The 20,145-nt window shown below is 36.6% G+C and overlaps 1 protein-coding gene across 4 annotated transcripts in view; it reads right to left on the bottom strand.

Annotated features, from left to right (window-relative positions):
- Positions 1-20,145, bottom strand: part of SOS1 (SOS Ras/Rac guanine nucleotide exchange factor 1) — a 134,094-nt gene that overhangs the window by 65,835 nt on the left and 48,114 nt on the right. For all 4 annotated transcript variants that reach the window (XM_074396201.1, XM_039475304.2, XM_039475303.2 and 1 more), the window contains exons 2-6: positions 16,613-16,738; positions 10,274-10,405; positions 8,024-8,188; positions 5,598-5,807; positions 2,150-2,293 (exon numbers count right to left, since the gene is read on the bottom strand). In XM_074396201.1, the coding sequence (XP_074252302.1) occupies positions 2,150-2,293; positions 5,598-5,807; positions 8,024-8,188; positions 10,274-10,405; positions 16,613-16,738 (777 nt within the window). The remainder of the gene's footprint in view (positions 1-2,149; positions 2,294-5,597; positions 5,808-8,023; positions 8,189-10,273; positions 10,406-16,612; positions 16,739-20,145) is intronic.

Raw genomic sequence — 20,145 nt, forward strand, 5'->3', positions numbered from 1 at the left:
TTAGTCTGTGTTACATTCTCAGTGAAGTCCTCAATTCAATCTCCAATTTACTAATTTTATCCTTGAACTGGGTCCAGCAAATGTTATACTATATGAGTTATTTCAATGATTATATAATATATTTAATTATCAGTGTCTCTGTCTTTTGATATCTATCTGCTCATTTCCTTTCCACCTATTTTTGTTTCACAATGTCTTCTTTATAAATGGATCATATTCCTTCACTTATCTCTTTGAGCATCCTAATCTTTTAAACTTTTTGTATACCTATTGTACAATGTTAATTTCATCTAGAATAAATTCATGATCTAATTGTTGATTTTATTAGATTATCATTCTGAAAAATAGAATCTGCCTTGTTTTTTAGAATTTTGTATTACATACTTAGTGGGAGACTTTTAATGTTTTGTTTTCTTTTTTTCTCCCATTCCTTTATGATCACTCTTCCAAACTAGAACCTACTCTTCGAATGACTTTGGGGGTTCAGGCTTCATATTGACTTAATGTGGGAAAATTGTTATTATTGTAAGGCAATATTTTTGTCTCCCCATGTCAAGTCTACAACTTTTCAGAAGACTTTACTGTAGATTGCAGGTTGGCAGATTTTCCCAGCATCCTATTATAAGGAAGGACTTGAACAAGAACTCTTGCTCTGGCTTTCATGGAACACATTTGAAACACTTCATTGTCCTTAAGAGCCTAAACACCCAGATAACAGAGCTCATTACCTTGAATGTCTATTACATTTCTAATCTTGTTTTCAAGTCTAGTTATATATATATTCCACTTTTTAATTTTTATACTTTATTATTTATGTGTGTTTAGAGCAGGAATGTAGAGGCTGTGGTGGTGCTTGAACTTACCATTGTGTTTTGCCTGAAAGTCTTCATTTTAAAAAATATTTTACAAGCTCAATACTGTATCATAATGAATGGAATTTAGAGAACACAGCAAGAGTTAGAAACCTCAGAATGACTCTTAATGCTAACTTAATGACTCGTGTATTTTAGTATTTGAAATATCTAAGGAGTTAGTTACCTGTCTTTCTCTCTCACGGTATCTGAATCACCCAGGCCCTGGACGTTATTGTCCTATTCACTTCATTCCTATTCTAAATAATAATGCAGTTATCACATACTGAGTAGCTTACTATGTGAAGGTGGATAGCTAAACACTTCAGATAGGTTATTCAATTTTCACAAATATCCTGAGTCCTATTACAGGTCAAGTATCTCCTACTCAAAATGAAGTGTTTTAGATTTCACATTTTGGAAGTATACCTACTGAAAATCCCAAATCTGAAACATGCTTCAATGAACATTTCCTTTGAGTATCACGTTGGTGCTCAAACAGTTTCAGATTTTAGATCATTTCAGGATTGGGATTTTTGGCTTAGGGATACTCAACCTGTATTATCATTCTATTTTTACAAATAATGATACAGAGGTTTAGAGAAACAAAATAACTTCCCACTGGTCACACAACTAATAAGTAGTGGAGCTTAGACCGGAACACAAGTAATCTGACCTCAGGTCCAAGTTCTGTGGTCTCTTCCTTAATATTCATTTATTGCCGGGCACGGTGGCTCAAGCCTGTAATCCCAGCACTTTGGGAGGCCGAGGCGGGTGGATCACAAGGTCAAGAGATCGAGACCATCCCGGTCAACATGGTGAAACCCCATCTCTACTAAAAATACAAAAAAAATTAGCTGGGCATGGTGGCATGTGCCTGTAATCCCAGCTACTCAGGAGGCTGAGGCAGGAGAATTGCCTGAACCCGAGAGGCGGAGGTTGTGGTGAGCCGAGATTGCGCCACTGCACTCCAGCCTGGGTAACAAGAGCAAAACTCCGTCTCAAAAAAAAAACTCATTTATTGACTTTTCTTAACCTTTTACAGTAGGCCATTGGGTGACAGCTATAATACCTTCCCTTGGTGGTATCTGCTTTCCTATAATTAACCAGAGACCATTTTTCTATGTTTGGTAAGATAACAGAGACATATGTTAACAATGACCCTATGGAAAAGGAGCAATAACAGATAGTCAACAATTAGTATCTATGACTTTAGCTGGAAAGAAGTAAGACTCTCAATTTTAATGTAAATGTAGGCTTACATGCAGACTTTTTGGGTATATAATTGAAGAACTTACCTCTGCTAAGTCTTCAAAGCAGCTTCCTACTAGTGGATGGGGACTGCCTTCATCTGTCATTTCTACTGTATCTTCTATATGGCCCAGTAACTTTACACTAAGTTCATGTATATCTACTATACGACTAAATATATTTTCTACATCCTGTTTGGGGGAAAACACATTAATTCAGTGAGGCTGTATTATTATAATATTAAACAAATTTTGAGCCAATATGTCATTTTATAATCACAAAATTTAACACGGCATATACAGTGAAAAATTTTAAGGACTTACAAATATGAATAAAAGACAATTCAAGAATTCCTTTTGCAAATACATTTCTCTAGGTGAGTGGTCTTGAAACTTTTTGTTCTCAGGGTTCCTCACACTCTTAAAAATTACTGAAGATTCTAAAAACCTTTTGTTTATAACTATGTATTTCAATGTTTACCACATTAGAAGTTAAAACCAAAATTTTTAAAAATATTTAATTCATTAAAAATAATAAACCCATTATGTGTTAATATAAATAGCACTTTTATAAAAAGGTTTTTTTTTAAACTACAACAGAAAACATTTAGAAGAATGGAAATGTTTTACATTGCAAATCTCGACCGTAGTGTAAGAGAAGACAGCAGGATTTTCATATCTATTTCTGCATACAATCTGTTGTGATACATTATTTCAAAGTATATGAAAATCTAGCTTTTCTGTGTAATTTTTCTATTGAGATAAAATTTATATACAATAAAATTCACCCATTGTAAGTGTACTTATTAGTCAGTGGTTTTCAATATTGGTTGTGCAGTCATCACCAGTATCAAATTCTAGAACATTTCATTATCGCAAGAGTAAACCCTGTGATTTTTTTGGAAGGTGGATAGCTAAATACCTGGTACAGTCATTCTCCATTCCTTTCCTCTACCCAGTGCCTGGCAACCACTAATTTACTTTGTCTCTATGGATTTGTCTATTCTGGACTTTCCATATAAATAGAGTGACTATTCTTTTATGGTACCATACTGAAATTCAACAAATGGTAGCTTCTTAAAGGTTAGTTGCAATGTGGAATCTGAAACCATATCCATTTTATACTGTTAAACTAAAATTGGTTACTATTATTTGATTTCTTTATCAGTGACTATATTTATCAAGTCGACTTTGAGGCTATTTTAAATGTTCTTTTGGTAGATTTTTGTGTAGTTATTCACTCTCCTAACCACCATGACAATCAAGATGCAGAACCTTTTCATCATCTTAAAAAGTTTCCTTGTGCCCCATTTCCATCAATCCTTACTACGTCTCACTCCCAGGAAACCTGTGATCTGCTTTTTGTCTCTATAGAAATGTCTTTTCTAGAATATTAAATAAATGGAATCATAAATTGTCTTTTGTGCCTAGTTTTGCTCATGTTTTTGAGGTGCAACCATGTTGTTGCATGCATAACTATTTCATTCCTTTTTATTGCTGAGTAGCATTCCACTGTATGGTCATACCACAATTTGTTTATACATTCACCTGCTGATGGACATTTGGGTTGTTTCCAGTTTGGGGCTATTACAAATAAAGCTGATACAAACATTCATGAACCAGTTTTGCATGGACACACATGTTTTCATTTCTTCTGGGCAAAAACCTAGGATTAGAATTGCTGGGCAATATGGTTTAGTTTATGTTTATTGTTACAGAGAACTGCCAAACTGACCGGGCACAGTGACTCATGCCTCCCACCATTTTTGGGAGGCTGAGGCTGGTGGATCACTTGAGGTCAGGAGTTTGAGACCAGCCTGGCCAGCATGGTGAAACCCTGCCTCTACTAAAAATACAAAAATTAGCCAGGCTTGGTGGCATGTGCCTCGAATCCCAGATACAAGGGAGGCTGAGGCTGGAGAATCCCTTGAACCTCGGAGGCAGAGGTTGCAGTGAGGCAAAACTGCACCCCTGCACTCTAGCCTGGGCAAGAGAGTGAAACTCTGTCTCAAGGAAAAAAAAGAGAGAGAGAGAGAAATAGAGAGAGAGAACTGCCAAACTATTTTCCAAAACGTTTATACTAGTTTACATTCTCAAGTAATGTGGGAATTTTATATTCCCACAAGCAGTTAGTTACTCCACACTCATTTCAACTTTTGGTATTATGAGTCTTTTACATTTTAGCCTTTCTAACCAGTATGTAGTAGTATTTCGTGCTTTTAATTTGCATTTCTCTCTGATTAATGATGCTGAACACCTTTTGATGTGCTTTTTGGCCATTTTGGTTCTTTTGTGTCCTCAGAAGCCTTTGCCTCTTCTTTACTCTTTTATTTTTTTAAGCAACTTTATTGAAACAATATTTACAAACCATGCAAAGTGAATTTTTTTTTTTTTTTTTTTTTTTTGAGACGGAGTTTCGCTCTTGTTACCCAGGCTGGAGTGCAATGGCGCGATCTCGGCTCACCGCAACCTCTGCCTCCTGGGTTCAGGCAATTCTCCTGCCTCAGCCTCCTGAGTAGCTGGGATTACAGGCACACACCACCATGCCCAGCTAATTTTTTGTATTTTTAGTAGAGACGGGGTTTCACCATGTTGACCAGGATGGTCTCGATCTCTTGACCTTGTGATCCACCCGCCTCGGCCTCCCAAAGTGCTGGGATTACAGGTTTGAGCCATCGTGCCCGGCCAAAGTGAATAATTTAATGGTCTTTAATGTAAATCTGAATAACAGGTTTGTACAACCATTACCATGATCTACTACTTTATTTTTTAATGTTCACTCATTGCCATAGCTTGAACCCAAACCCAGCCTCTATAGTGAGTACTGTTTCTCTCTCAATCATTTAAGGCTGTGTGCCTACAGTTCCAGGAATTACTAGTGTGTAACTCCTATGATAGTCTCACCTGTTTTCAGTCAGCATTTCTTCAGGATCCAATTAGGTTAGTTTGACTACTATCCTAAGATCAGCAATCCTTTGTCTAAGTTTCAATGTTACTGGCACCTTCCTTTGTGCTCCCAATAATACTGCTATCATGTTTCTACTATGCTAATTACCATATTTTATTGCAATTTAAAGTTTCTGTCTCTGTCTTGACTAAACTTAAGGAAAGGAACTGTTTCTTATCCATCTTTGAATCCCTGCTGCCAAGCATGGTACCTGACAATACAGTTGGCATTGATGACGCTGAATGAGTCAAATGATTCAAATTAAACAAAAATATCTTCCACCTAAACAAGAAGGTTTATCCTTTGGAGTACATGAACAATTCTTTGAACTCATCTGCACTTATATAATCAGTCTACTTCGTATTTTGTCCCTTAATTTCTGATGTTAAGTCTCTTGAAACTGTTACAGCACTTTGTGATCATCAATTAAGTCCCACAACTTAAAAAAAAGAACAAATTAGTAATCATGAACTATATAACTTCAAATTTGAAGTGGTCATGCAAATTTCACAACACATCCAATGATAAGCATATTACAACGATACTTACATTAGCTGAAAACAATTTTGAATTGGAGACAAAAGGCTCTCTAAAAACTTTTATAATTAGATTTAGTTCCCTTATATATTGTCGAATTTCTGCCATAAATGCTTTTACCAAATCATAGTAAGTTTGTTCTCCTGAAGTGGAAGGCTCTTCATCAGTTAAAGATAATATATTAATATCTTCTACATCTTGATGAAACATATCCATCAATACCTACATAGTCAGAAGTATTAAAAAGTATAAAAAAAATGAAGCTTTAGTCAAATTTGAAGTGAAATGCTCCAAGTTCTCTGAATAAAGTTCTTAAAGGATAAAAAAAGCAGACGTGCAAATTTCTCCTCTTCGATATATTGCCAGCATTCCTCCACAGCTTCTCTAAAACAGAACTCTACATCTGATACCACTTACTACCCTCCTCCAAGTTCTCTATCACTACTAGTATTTATCTGTCTGTCTCTCTTGTTAACCTATTACTTCCAATTTGTTCCCAGATCCTGTCTTTAATTTCTCTGGCTTGGTTTTCTCTGTTTTATGCCCTGCCATCATCACTTTATTCCATGGCCTTGATATCTCATATTTAAATAATTTTTATACCCTTTTATTTGTCCTATTTTCCTAAATTTGTTGGATATAGATCAAAACAAACTTTTCTCCAAGTCTATTGCTACTCTTGCTGAAACACATCTTTCGCCTTCTTGTGAGTTTCTATAGCATCATATCCCTATAACACATAAAATGATAATATTCTACTTTGTGTGCTTTCTGACTGTTTCATGAATGTAAGTATACCTTCATCAGCTCTGGAGCCTTGTTTTATACATACTTCTCTTGCATCTCCTCCCTGTGTAAACATGTAGTAGGTACTCAAAAATATTTTATTTATCTGATTCATTAAAAAGCATCAAGGCCATGACACGGTGGCTCACACTTGTAATCCCAGCACTTTGGGAGGCCAAGGTGGGCAGATCATGAGGTCAGAAGTTTGAGACTAGCCTGACCAACATGGTGACACTCCATTTCTACTAAAAATACAAAATTTAGACAGGCATGGTGGCACGCACGGGTAATCCCAGCTACTCAGGAGGCTGAGGCAGGCAAATCACTTGAACCCGGGAGGTAGAGGTTGCAGTGAACTGAGATTGTGCCATTGCACTCCAGCCTGGGTGACAGAGCAAGACTCCATCTCCAAAAAAAAAAAAAAAAAAAAAAAAAATCACATATTTCATATTCATGTCTAGATAATATTTTTCAAAACTAAATACTTATTCATTTAGAAATACTAAAACATTTGAAATTCTTCAAATCAGGTTGTTTTGTTTTTTTTTTTCACTCTATATGACCACATTCTCAAAGAACAAATAAATACTAAAACGTAATTTAGTGGAATCAGTAATCAAAAAGAATATTCCAAATCAGTAAGAATATATTGAGGAAATGGAATGAAATGCTCCATCAGAAATATTTTCCTTTCTGCAAAGTTGTTTTCATAAAACGAACTTAGGTAACGACTAAAAGCTTTAGACTCAGAGACCTGGAGTCCAAGTCTAGGCTTTGAAATTTCTCAGAAAATTCTGGGCCAAGGCCTGGTGCGGTGGCTCACGCCTGTAATCCCAGCACTTTGGGAGGCCAAGACGGGTGGATCACGAGGTCAAGAGATCGAGACCATCCTGGTCAACATGGTGAAACCCTGTCTCTACTAAAAATACAAAAAATTAGCTGGGCATGGTGATGCATGCCTGTAATCCCAGCTACTCAGGAGGCTGAGGCAGGAGAATTGCCTGAACCCAGGAGGCGGAGGTTGCGGTGAGCCGAGATCGTGCCATTGCACTCCAGCCTGGGTAACAAGAGCAAAACTCCCATCGCAAAAAAAAAAAAGAAAAAAGAAAAAAGAAAAGAAAATTCTGGGCCAATTTCTTTATCCCTGTGAATTTCTGTCTCCCTTTTATAAAATGTAGGTAGTATCACTTACCTCAGAAGAATATCGTAAGGACCAATGGAGATAAGCCACATATGTGCTTAACCTTCAGTAAGTGTTTGCTTTTATTATTATTATCGTAAAACCACAAAGTAGTATCTGAAGAAAGGTAGATACCAAAGTAAAAGTATCGTTTTGTGGTTTTGCATTTTGAAAAATTATTTTTAAGTAAATCCATAACCTTATAAATCTTTCAATCTGAATAAATTTTAAGAAATTATTAAGAGTTTACTCTAATTAACCCTCGTTGCAATAGCACAGAAAAAAAAACTGCATATTGAAACATATTTTAATATTATACATGTAATATTTTTATAAAGGGGTATCTTGAATCCCTGCTATTAGGTTACTGGAAATATTCCCAAACATATAATTTTATTCTATATGAATAGTATGTTAGCATCTAATAAGTCATAAAAAGAAACTTAAGAAAAAAATAAAAGCTGTTTCCTACCTTGTCAGCGCACATTGCCACTTTAATATCTTGTTTTGTAATTTCATAATGCCGTATATTTCTTACATAATTCCCAACCAGCTTTAAAATGTCTGCAGAAATGTATTCTAAGACTGCTACTATGTAAACAGAAACCTGGTGGTCAATTTTATAACCTAGGACCTCCTGCAAAATTAAAAGCATGTTTAAACATCACATACTATAAATTTAACACTCTGATTAAAAATGAAAAACATATTTGCAACTTAGCTTACACTTTTTTCCTGAGCCTTGTGCTTACCAGCAACATTTAATTTTAAGTGGTTCAACAATGAATAATATATGTATTACTGTTGAAAATGTAAGTGAAGAAAAGGCAAGGCAAAATTACCTCTGATGATGTAAAATACTTGAGAGGTAGACATTACAAATAGATAATCCCTAACCTATAAAGGAAAACCAAGTTTGGGGTGGGGAGCAAATGCTCGTTGTTACCTAATTCAGAATACCTAGAGGTAACTACAACAAACAAGTTTTTTTCTTTTACAAAAAATTAGAGTTAATATATTATTGGTATTTAGGAATCTCTACCAGGCTTATATGCTTATCTTTTCCCAGGGAAGATGGGCTCTCCAAAACCAAAATGGCACATTCCTGCTATCCCTGGCAATTTCTATGAAAATAAAATTCATGCTATGTCCTACTGAATAACGGTTGCTGTTAAAGAGAATGTTGGCCGGGCGCGGTGGCTCAAGCCTGTAATCCCAGCACTTTGGGAGGCCGAGGCGGGTGGATCACGAGGTCGAGACATCGAGACCATCCTGGTCAACATGGTGAAACCCCGTCTCTACTAAAAATACAAAAAAGTAGCTGGGCGTGGTGGCGCGTGCCTGTAATCCCAGCTACTCAGGAGGCTGAGGCAGGAGAATTGCCTGAGCCCAGGAGGCGGAGGTTGCGGTGAGCCGAGATCGCGCCATTGCACTCCAGCCTGGGTAACAAGAGCGAAACTCCGTCTTAAAAAAAAAAAAAAAAAAAAAGAGAGAGAATGTTAAATAGTCCTAATATTAGACTTCAAAGAGAATATTAGCTTTTGCGGGACTGGCCAGTTCATACAGAATAATAAATTCTATTTTCCAAACAACCCATTTAAGGGAAAAAACCAACAACTTTGAAATAAGGAGTTTGTTACAAATTGGAGACAGGCTGCATTTACCTTTTAGGGTATGTAAAAACTATTAACTGTATCACGATAAAGGTTTATTAAAATAAATTGAAACATATTCACAATTAGCACATAAAGCTCAAAATTTAGTATTATTAACATATTATTTATATAACTCAATTTGTTAATTCTCTTAGAATACAATTCAATCTATGGCCAATGAAAATCAAGAAGAGAATGACGAAGTAGTTTTCCATAAGGCAGATATTTCTATTCAAACAACTGAATACAAGATAAAACCTTAAACTCATTCAAGTGTTTAAATTTTGGACAACACCAAGCAAACCTGAACTTTCTAACATTATCACTTAAAGAGTCTTGTGAACTTGGCCTAGAAGTTACTTACTCACTTTCTGCCTCTGTCACCTCATTTACAAACTGTGGATAATAACTTTGATGAGTAATAAAACTCAGACAATGTATTAGCATTTGATCTGTATTATAGTATGTACAAAATTACTGGCATCTAAATTAAAGTTTTAATTATTATAATATCTGTATTTTTGTTGTGAGAAATAACAACAGTTCATTATATTAACTAAAATAGAAATAGCATTATTTGAGCTTCCAGCAGTTACTCTACTAGTTCTGTAGAGATTCAACTGACTGACTGACTTATTTACATGATAAGTAGGACTGGATAGTTTAGGTGAAAGATTACACATAGCCTATGACAGTTTCACAGAGGTCTCTACACAAAATATTAACATCTAAAGGATTTACAGGAACACTTAGGTCTAACCAATAAGAGAGGATGAGTTTTAGAAATTCTCCTTGTGGTCCTAAGTACATGTGAGATAAACAAAATCCACGGTAACTTTCTTAGTCCTTCAACTTACTACTATTGATATGAAATTACTTTAAATCATGTTGTCCAGTTTATATTTTATTATCATAGCATCTCCTTCCACCACATAAATCAACGGAAAACTTAGAGAGAATTTTACTCTTAAGTTGACTCAATTATCCATAAAATATACTCTAACTATATGAAAATGATAGATTTTATTTTTCCCTTAAAATGCAAGGAGGTAGCATTTCAGCATTACCTTTAGTAAAGGATGAATTTTTTCTACTGGGAGAGATAAAGGGTTTCTTCGCTTCCTCTTTTCAATAGCTGATTGGGCATCAGCTATTGCCCACTTATCAATTGGATGAGGAAAACTTTTTTGAACACGTTCCTTGGGAAATAGGAAAATAACAACTAAGCAACAAATATATTAAATAGTGCTCTTCGCTTAAAATTTACTTTTAAAATCAAAGAATACCAAAAGTAGAGCTTTTCACATATGGTATAATTTACATTACAAACATATTGAAGCTAAGAAAAAACAGTAATTGTCAATGTATAAGTTCCTTAATTAGGCAATAAGAGACTAAATATTCTTTCTATTATGTAGGGTGAATATCACATCCTGAATTTCAGCTTCACTGTGATAAAGCTAATTACAAGAATGAGTAGAAGCTACTTTTAAATAGTACTTGTATAAAATTTCAAGGAACAAGACCCAAGATCAAGAAGTAAATATCTAAATCCAATTCTCATTTACTTGTCCTTACTTTCAGCACTAATTACAAGGTCAAGTAGCATTTTGCAATTGAATCCTCTATGAATATTCTTTATCCACCATGCAAAGGCATTTAACTTCAAAACTATTTACAAATCATGGAAAGCAATGGTTTTGCATTGGTAACAGCAATTTTAATACATTGTAGTTTCTCTGAAGTCCTCCATAGGTCATTTGTTTTTAACAAAATACTTCATTTTTAATTTCCAGAAATTCTTTACTTAAAATTTCCACTGAGAGTGAACGAACTCGGGTTACTATGGCAGCTGAATTTCCTTCCTTATTAAACTAATGTAATTCACTTCAAACAAAAGGCACTTTCATCCTCTAAAAGCTTTTAAAACCCACTTGCAGGATACCATAACTAAAACCAGTAGAGGTCGCTACTATATAACTTTTACACACTTTTTTGACAAAGTATTCAACTGGTGCATAAAAACTACTAGAAGAAATTAAACATAACCCCTGTTTATAAATCTGAATATAAAGTTTTATTAGTTGCTAGTAAAATGGAAAATAAAAAAAAGTGACTGCCATGTGATGCCTTTGGTGGTGAGGGAGGGGCAGAGAACACAATGATTCTTGGCTATCTTATAAGCCAATCTATAATTGAGGGGTATAACCCAGCCATTTTGTATGTTTGTTTGTTTGTTTGTTTGTTTGTTTTTTGAGACAGAGTCTCACTCCGTCACCAGGTTCCAGGCTAGAGTGCAGTGGTGCAATCTTGGCTCACTGCAACCTCCGCCTCCTGGGTTCAAGCAATACTCCTGCCTCAGCCTCTCGCGTAGCTGGAACTACAGGCGTGCGCCACCATGCCCAGCTGATTTTGGTATGTTTAGTAGAGAAGGGGTTTCACCATGTTGACCAGGATGGTCTTGATCTGTTGACCCCATGATCCACCCGCCTGAAGTATGTTGAAAGAAAATACAGCAGTTTAAAACGGGATTTACAAACCTTTTCAACTGTCTAGTTGAAAAGCTGTTTGCCAGGACATCAGCCTCATGCAGCAAAAGGCAATACAAAGGTCCAAAATACTGAGGAGGCATAGCAGGTGAAAAGAGAGAGAAGGGAAGGGGTAAAGGAAGAGAAGGGAAGGGTAAAGGGAGAGAAAGGAACATCCAAAACAGAATTCTTTTCTTTTCTCCAAGTTAATTTTGCAGGCTTGCTAATCAAAAATGACCAGATTTAGGACTAACTTATGTGATTTTCAATTAAAATGTTTATAGTGAAGTGTTTAACCCATGATTAACTGAGTAAGTGTAACCATGGTATAAACCTAATAATGCTATGACCCTGTGGCTTTCCAACTTTTTTTTTTAAACCTATGCCAAACATACTCAAATGAAACAAAGTTTCATAAAACAAATCTGTCCTTATTATATGCAGCACACTGGCATTTTCCATTCTGTTTGTCTGTTAGAGACAGAGTCTTGTTGTGTTGCCCAGGCTGGAGTGCGGTGGCACAGCAACCTCCATTCTCAGTTTCAAGTGATTCTCCTGCGTCAGCCTCCTGAGTAGCTGTGATTACAGGCATGTGCTACCACACCCGGCTACATTTTGTATGTTTAATAGAGATGGGTTTCCTCATGTTGGCCAGGCTGGTCTTGAACTCCTGACCTCAGGTGATCCACCTGCCTGAGCCTCCCAAAGTGCTGGGATTATAGCTGTGAGCCACTGTGCCAGCCTGTTTTACCTTTTAAAATGAGGGTTGGGCAATGCACTAAAGGAATTTTATGACTTACCAGTGGTCAAGATCTGGAATCTAAAAACACTGGTGTACAGTAGAGATATAAAAGCAGTGGGAAAAAAGTAAAAATAAAAAAATAAAAGCAGTAGAAAAGGACAGAAGTTGAACTCAACCTGACAATTCTAAATAGATTTACATGTCTTTGAAAAGAAACTCACCAGTGGTGGAATTACAGAGACTAACTGTAGGCAGGAGTTGAGGTGGAAGAAAAAGAAAATAGAACAGCAATCCCTATCTGTATCAATTATATCTACCTCACTCCAGGTTTACTGTTTTAAGGAAGGAAAGAAGGGGAAAGAAAATCTCGAATGATTTTTCTTTTTCTTTTTTTTAGTGGATCAGCTAATTGAATGATTTTTTTTAAAGGCAAAATGGTAATGATGAAGCACAGCACATTTTAAACTTACTTACAAGGGTATTAATGAAATCAAATTACCAAATACATACTTAGGAGATAATGCCAAGGGTCAAAATGCATGGGGAAAGATTAGTAGGGTCAAAGAAAAAGCTGTCTTGAATGCCGAGAGGCAAAACTCAAGGAATTACTTTATTTCTTGTAGTGGGAAATTTATAATTTTATAGCAAAATAAAATTTCTTTCATAAATGCTTTATATTTTTTTACTTTTTATTTATTTTTGGGGAGAACAGGGTCTCTTGTTCTGTCACCTGGGCTGGAGAATGATGAGATCATAGCTCACTGGAGCCTCAACCTTCTGGGCTTAAGTGATCTCCCTGCCTCAGTCTCCCAAGTAGCTGGGACTATAAGTACGTGTCACCACACCCAGCTAATTTTTTTATTTTTAGTAGAGATGAGATCTTGCTATGTTGCCCAGGCTGCTCTGGAATTCCTGAGCTCAAAGTGCTGGGATTATACACATGAGCCACTATACTCAGCCTTCATGTATTTTTTAAAAGAAGCCCGAGGAGGACTTATCAATGAAAGATGAATTAAAATATTATTACTCTCCTAATTTCAAGGTTAATTTTTTTTGTATTAAATGAGAAACTCTATCTTGATTAACATCTAGTAGCTTTAGAAAACATTAATAAGATACAGAGCAAAGTTTGAGATTTAGCTCTATTATTAGCAGAACCTTGTCTTTTCCTTTACATAATAGGTTTAAAAAGATAATCTTGATCAATTCCAAGAATATTCTAGGGCCTATATAAATTCCTATATATGTACTTCAATTTTAAAAAAATCATATCCCCATATACTTTTGTATGTGTGGGAGAAATTTGTTTTTGTTTAGAAAGGTAGAAAATATGGATAAATGATTTGGGTAATCTAAATGTTAATGGAAAGCTTATTAGAAATTATAAGGGCTTGGCTGGGCATGGTGATTCACACCTGTAATCCCAGCACTTTAGGAGGCTGAGCTGGGCGGGTCGGTTGAGGTCAGGACTCCTGAGTAGCTGGGACTACAGACATGCACCACCATGCCCGGCTAATTTTTGTATTTTTAGCAGAGATAGGGTTCTGCCATGTTGTCCAGGCTGGTCCTGAACTCTTGGGCTCAAGCAGTCTGCCCACGTTTGCCTCTCAAAGTGCTGGGATTACAGGTGTAAAACACCACACCAGCCAAATTTATTTATTCCTTAAATCTATGTATAAAACTGTACATCTTTATCATGTATAACATCATGATGCTTGGAAGTACATATATTATGCACTGCAGAATGGTTAAATCTAGCTAATCAGCAAATGTATTACCTCATATAGTTATTTTTGTGGTGAAAACAGTCAATTTCTACTCTTAGCATTTTCAAGAATACAATATACCATCATTAACTATAGTCACATTTCACTTTTTTCCTTATCCAGTTGCAATTCAGTGATGCTCCTCTCAGCAGTTTCTCATTGGATATGTCTATCAATCCTTCAGCCTTCAGGGGATCAGGGCAAGACCGGAGGTAGCTAGAGACTACTTCCTACCCAATCACTATGTGGCATAAAAACATTACGTTCTATATGTGTTGTGTCCTGAAAAGGCTGCAAAGCACTGCTACTACCAGTTTTTACAATTCCCTTGCCCCGCCGTTCTGCTGCTATACATCCATGAGGAAACACCACATTCAGTCCAACTATCTTTTTTTTTGTGCTCACACTTGAGTGCTACAAAAAGTCATGGAAACCCAAAGATTTGAACTACTGTATACTTTAAGTCATTAAAGTCAAATAGTCCTTCATCATTGCCAGAGATGTCTGTATTTCTAGCCTGTGTCTCCCATTTTCTACCTTTGGTACTTCAAACCTTCTTCTCTCCAACTTCTGACTCCTTCCAGACTCAGTTTAGACATCTCTTCTTCTTGGAAGCTACCCCAAACCCCAAAGCCTGTATAGTTACCACTTTCATGGCTTCCCACATACTCTTTATTCATAAAATAACACATTATGTTACTGACTACATATCTACCTGTATCTCCATTACATTGCCTCATGCCTGTAACCCCAACACTTTGGGAGGCCGAGGTGGGCAGATCACGAGGTCAGGGGTTCAAGAACAGCCTGACCAACATGGTGAAACCCTGTCTCTACTAAAAATAAAAAAAAATTAGCCAGGTGTGGTGGCGAGTGCCTACAATCTCAGCTATTCGGGAGGCTGAGGCAGGAGAATCACTTGAACCTGGGAGGCAGAGGTTATAGGGAGCTGAGATCGCACCACTGCACTCCAGCCTGGGTGACAGAGTGAGAATCCATCTCAAAAAAAAAAAAAAACAGGGGCCATAGCATCTTCGTAAGAGATTACAGAACCTCCTTCCTAGGTGTTTAGATGCTTCCCTCTCCCTCAATTGGTGGGAAATAATTCACTTACCACCTAAAATGCATGTAACAACTGAAGAGCAAAACATTAACAGAAATGTTTTTGGAATGCTAGCTGGCTTTAATAAAAGAAATGCTTAGACATACGCCACTCTTTTTTTTTGAGAAGGAGTTTCACTCTTGTTACCCAGGCTGGAGTGCAATGGCACGATCTCGGCTCACCGCAACCTCCGCCTTCTGGGTTCAGACAATTCTCCTGCCTCAGCCTCCTGAGTAGCTAGGATTACAGGCACATGCCACCATGCCCAGCTAATTTTTTGTATTTTTAGTAGAGATGGGGTTTCACCATGTTGACCAGGACGGTCTCGATCTCTTGACCTCGTGATCTACCCGCCTCGGCCTCCCAAAGTGCTGGGATTACAGGCTTGAGCCACCGTGCCCGGTGACATATGCCACTCTTAAAAGTATGGGTATATCATTCTGTCATCAATAAATGGTTCGTTTTAGCTTACAAACAAAAAATGGAATAATAATTTCACAACTAGAATACATACAAACTATCATATATGCAGTACAGATTGATTATTCCTAATCCAAAAATCCAAAATCCAAAACTTTCAGTTTCTTTTTTTTTGAGACAGGGTTCCACTCTTTCATTCAGGGCTCACTGTAGCTTCAACCTCCTGGGCTCAAGTGATCCTCCTGCCTTAGCCTCCTGAGTAGCTGGGACTACAGGTGCATGCTACCATGCCTGCTAATTATAAAAAAGTATTTTTTAGAGAAGGGGTCTTACTTTGTTGCCCAGGCTGGTCTCGAACTCCTATGCTCAAGGGATCCTTCTGCTTTGGCTTCCCAAAGTGCTGGGATTACAGGCTTGAGCCACCACATCAAGCCAAAATCCAAACTTCTAGATGCTGACATGATGCTCACTGGAGCACTTCAGAGTTTGGATTTTTGGATTTGGGATGCTCAACCAGTAAATATACTACAAATATTCCAAAATCCAAAAAAACCCCTCAAAATCTAAAACACTTCTGTTCCCAAGCATTCCGGATAAGGAATACTCAAGCTGTAAAGAGTGAAATCCAGGCTTCACTTTCATATATATATATATTTGTAGAATTAAAGGGCAAATTATATATTTATTATATATATAAGTAATATATATATAATATATACACATATAATAAAGAGCAAATATATGTATATATTTGTGGAATTAAAGAGCAAATTATTTGCCCCTTCACTTACATTAAAACCAATACACAAATTAGATATAAAGTAAATACAAGACAATATTTGTCATACCTCTACATCCGAAGCACTTCGGGGCTGAGCTTGGCATAGCATATTTAATAACTGCAAAATTAATTCTTCAACATACTGAAGAGCTTCATCATTAGACTCAAGAGTAGGATGAACTTGCCCCTGGACCTATAAACAAAAAGCAAAGTAATTAAAATGTGGGTTCCATATCATTGAACAAATTTTTAAAACTTTAAAAAATGTGGGTTTGTGGCCAGGTACAATGGCTCATGCCTGTAATCCCAGCACTTTGGTAGGCTGCAGTGGGCAGATCACCTGAGGTCAGCAGTTCGAAACCAGCATGGCCAACATGGTGAAACCCTGTCTCTATTAAAATTACAAAAATTAGCTGGGCGTGGTACAGGGCACCTATAATCCCAGCTACCCCAGAAGCTGAGGCAGGAGAATCACTGGAACCTGAGAGACAGAGGCTGCAGTGAGCCAAGATTGCGCTACTGCACTCCAGCCTGAGCGACAGAGCAAGACTCCGCCTCCTGCATACCCCCCACCCCAAAAGTGGGTTTGTACTTAAGAATGTGGTCTGGCTTGCAAATACAGATCTGAATGATACTGACCTAGAAGTCAGGAGTTCTCAACACTTTTTCCCAGCCACATGCACCATACATGCTTATATGCTCCTGGAGATCCAGTTTACTTAATTAAATAATTTCAGTATGCTTTTTCTCATACTATGGTTACAATACAATGCAGAAATGGGGAAAGGAAGGGAAAGTCCGAGGTGATGACAAAATATACAGTTCATATGGTTTTTGCCAGGAACCAGTTAGACCATTTATTCAACATTCTGCTCGGGCAAAACTGACCTCCTAAGGGTCTCTGACCCTTGTTTAACTTAACCATTCCTACTAACTGACAAAATCCAGGAGCGACATGTCTCATCAAGTTCACCAGCACATCTATGGCAGCAAGCACTGTGTAAGGCATGCATATTATGAGCTTGATAAATTTAAATAATATTTGTGAACACAAAGTCACTCTTTATCAAAAGGACACAAAATGTGTGACTGTCTATACTTTAGGAATATTGGTGCCCTAATCTTTACTTTCTTTTTCCTCAACCATTTCTTTGTTTTTTTAATTAGAAGTTTTACTTAAGAGTCCACACTGGAAAGAAGCCTTGGCCATTTCTTTAATTGAGCCTCAGGCTACTGGCCTCTGTAAAGCCTACATGTTAATAAACAGCATGATAATCTTTACTTGCATCTCTTTGTCACTCTTTATATGGGCCAAAATTGTTCCTCACTAAATAAACGGCAAAAAAGGTAGTTCCAGGAGAGAAACAATGCATGTTCCAAAACATGCTCAACTCTCAACAGGTAGTAGGGCACTTACTCGTTAAAAGTGCACAGTATTCACTGGCTCAGAGCATACAGTATTGTCTGTCCTACACTTCACTGACTGAGAGGGTGTGACAGCCTCAGTGTACAGGGACATTTTTATAAACAGTGTACTAGGCTGGGTATGGTGACTAATGCCTGTAATCATAACACTGGGAGGCTGAGGCAGGAGGATCACTTGAGGCCAGGAGTTCAGGACCAGCCTGGGCAGCATAGGGAAAACCTGTCTCTATAAAAAAAAAAAAAAAAAAAAAAGGCCAGGTAGGGTAGCACATGCCTGTAGTAGTCCCACCTACTCCAGAGGCTGATGTGGGAGGATTGCTTAAATCCAGGATGCCAAGGCTACAGTGAGCTGTGATTACACCACTGTACTCCAGCCTGGCCAACAGAGGGAGACCCTGTCCCAAAACAACAACAAAAGATGGTATCCTATGTAATAATTTTTTAACTGATTTGTTGAATCTATTAAATACCAGACCCTCTGTAAGGTGTTGGATATACAGATATGAATCAAACATATCCCACTCATATGGTCTTTATACTCTTCCGTGGGCTAATCCCTGTACCATGTACCACATTTCTCTTATTGGGTTTATCATGTTGACTTATAATTACATGTTCCCTTGACTGTTTCCTCTTTTGGACAGTGATGTTCCAATTGGGCAGGGCTTTGTTTATATACTTACAGAGTAATTTTCTCCTTGTTTTTCACTCTACACCCCTGACATTCAGGGGATACTCAAAGCTTCTGTGTTATAAGAGGCGAGGGGAATAAAATATTTCTTTCTTAAAATTAAAATTGAAAAGGGGTGGTGGTAAGACTAGAGAGACTGGTTGTTTGCTTGATATCAGGAGCATAAGCCTTTAAACCAGAAACCATTCATTATACAAAAGCAGTTGAAACTGAAATAGATGTTAATTATGTCGAGTTGTATATAGCCACAACAGTGAAAATGCAATCATTAAAAACAACATGATACTGATTATAATTCTAGAACATATCATTCAAATGTTGATTAAGTTTGGCACTTTGTATGACAAGCAAAATTTTGGAAATTCATATTCAATTTTATTTATTGGTGGTTACTAATATCCAAATAAGAACTATTAAATAAGTAAGTCAAATAAAGAATTGGTCAGCTTAAACAGAAAATAATACATGATGCCGACTGTACTTCTAAGCTTCTGGACATTAATCTTTCTCACATCTTAAAATCTATCAAATCAGAATCACAAAACTCATCCATGTATATATCAATAAACTGCTTTGTACCCTTAAAAACAAAAATAAAACTTCAAAAACTCTAACTGAAAAACATAGGCAATGGTCCATACTTAAAAGGCAAGTAGAGTACCAGCTCCTAAAAATACACAGGCTGTTTTTTATTCTTTCAAGAAGATACTGTTAGGATATTTCTCTAAAGAGCAAACAGAAGTAGTATTATATTTCATACGTAGGCAGAATAAAAACACTTCTATTCCATGAGATAGTGTTACAGCTAAAGTGCTCCATTCCATCATAAATGGTACTTAGAGACATTTAATAGATCAAATTATCCAAGTTGTTCAACTCCATACAGAATAGGTCACCCTGTCAAATCTTATGGCAATCTTCAGAAGTCATGTACAGCTGATACTGAGTTGCATGTATGTTTAAGAACAATTGTAAATAAGCACTTCAAATTGGGTTTTAACTATGTGGGTTTTTCACTGTTTTGCCATTTAATGGCAAAACATCAATTACTTTTACACCAACCTAACAGTTTCCAAAAACATTACATTTTATACTTATGTTTACTGACATAGAAAATGTCATATTTATTTAACTATATTTTCTTGAATTAAGTACAATAAATGCAAATACTTTACTAAATAATTAACAATAGCCTGAATAAGAATTTTATAGTAACTCTTCTTTTAAGGAGTAATCACTATGTTCAGTTAAAGATGACAACTCTTGAATTGTAAACTTTCCTTAAGGACTACTTGATTCTATCTTGACAGTTCATTTTGTCTCTAGTAACTTCCAGCAGATTCTGAGGCAATTTGTTGACTATTATTGCCAGATTTTGTAGAATCTGAAAAGGTAAAGGGGTTTAGGTGTATATCAATTTCTAGTTGTTTGATACAAGCCTCCAACTGTATTCAGGAACCCCTTGGGTAAACTGCCAGAAAACA

Source organism: Saimiri boliviensis, chromosome 1 (assembly GCF_048565385.1).
Source record: "Saimiri boliviensis isolate mSaiBol1 chromosome 1, mSaiBol1.pri, whole genome shotgun sequence".
NCBI classification, from domain to species: Eukaryota; Metazoa; Chordata; class Mammalia; order Primates; family Cebidae; genus Saimiri; species Saimiri boliviensis.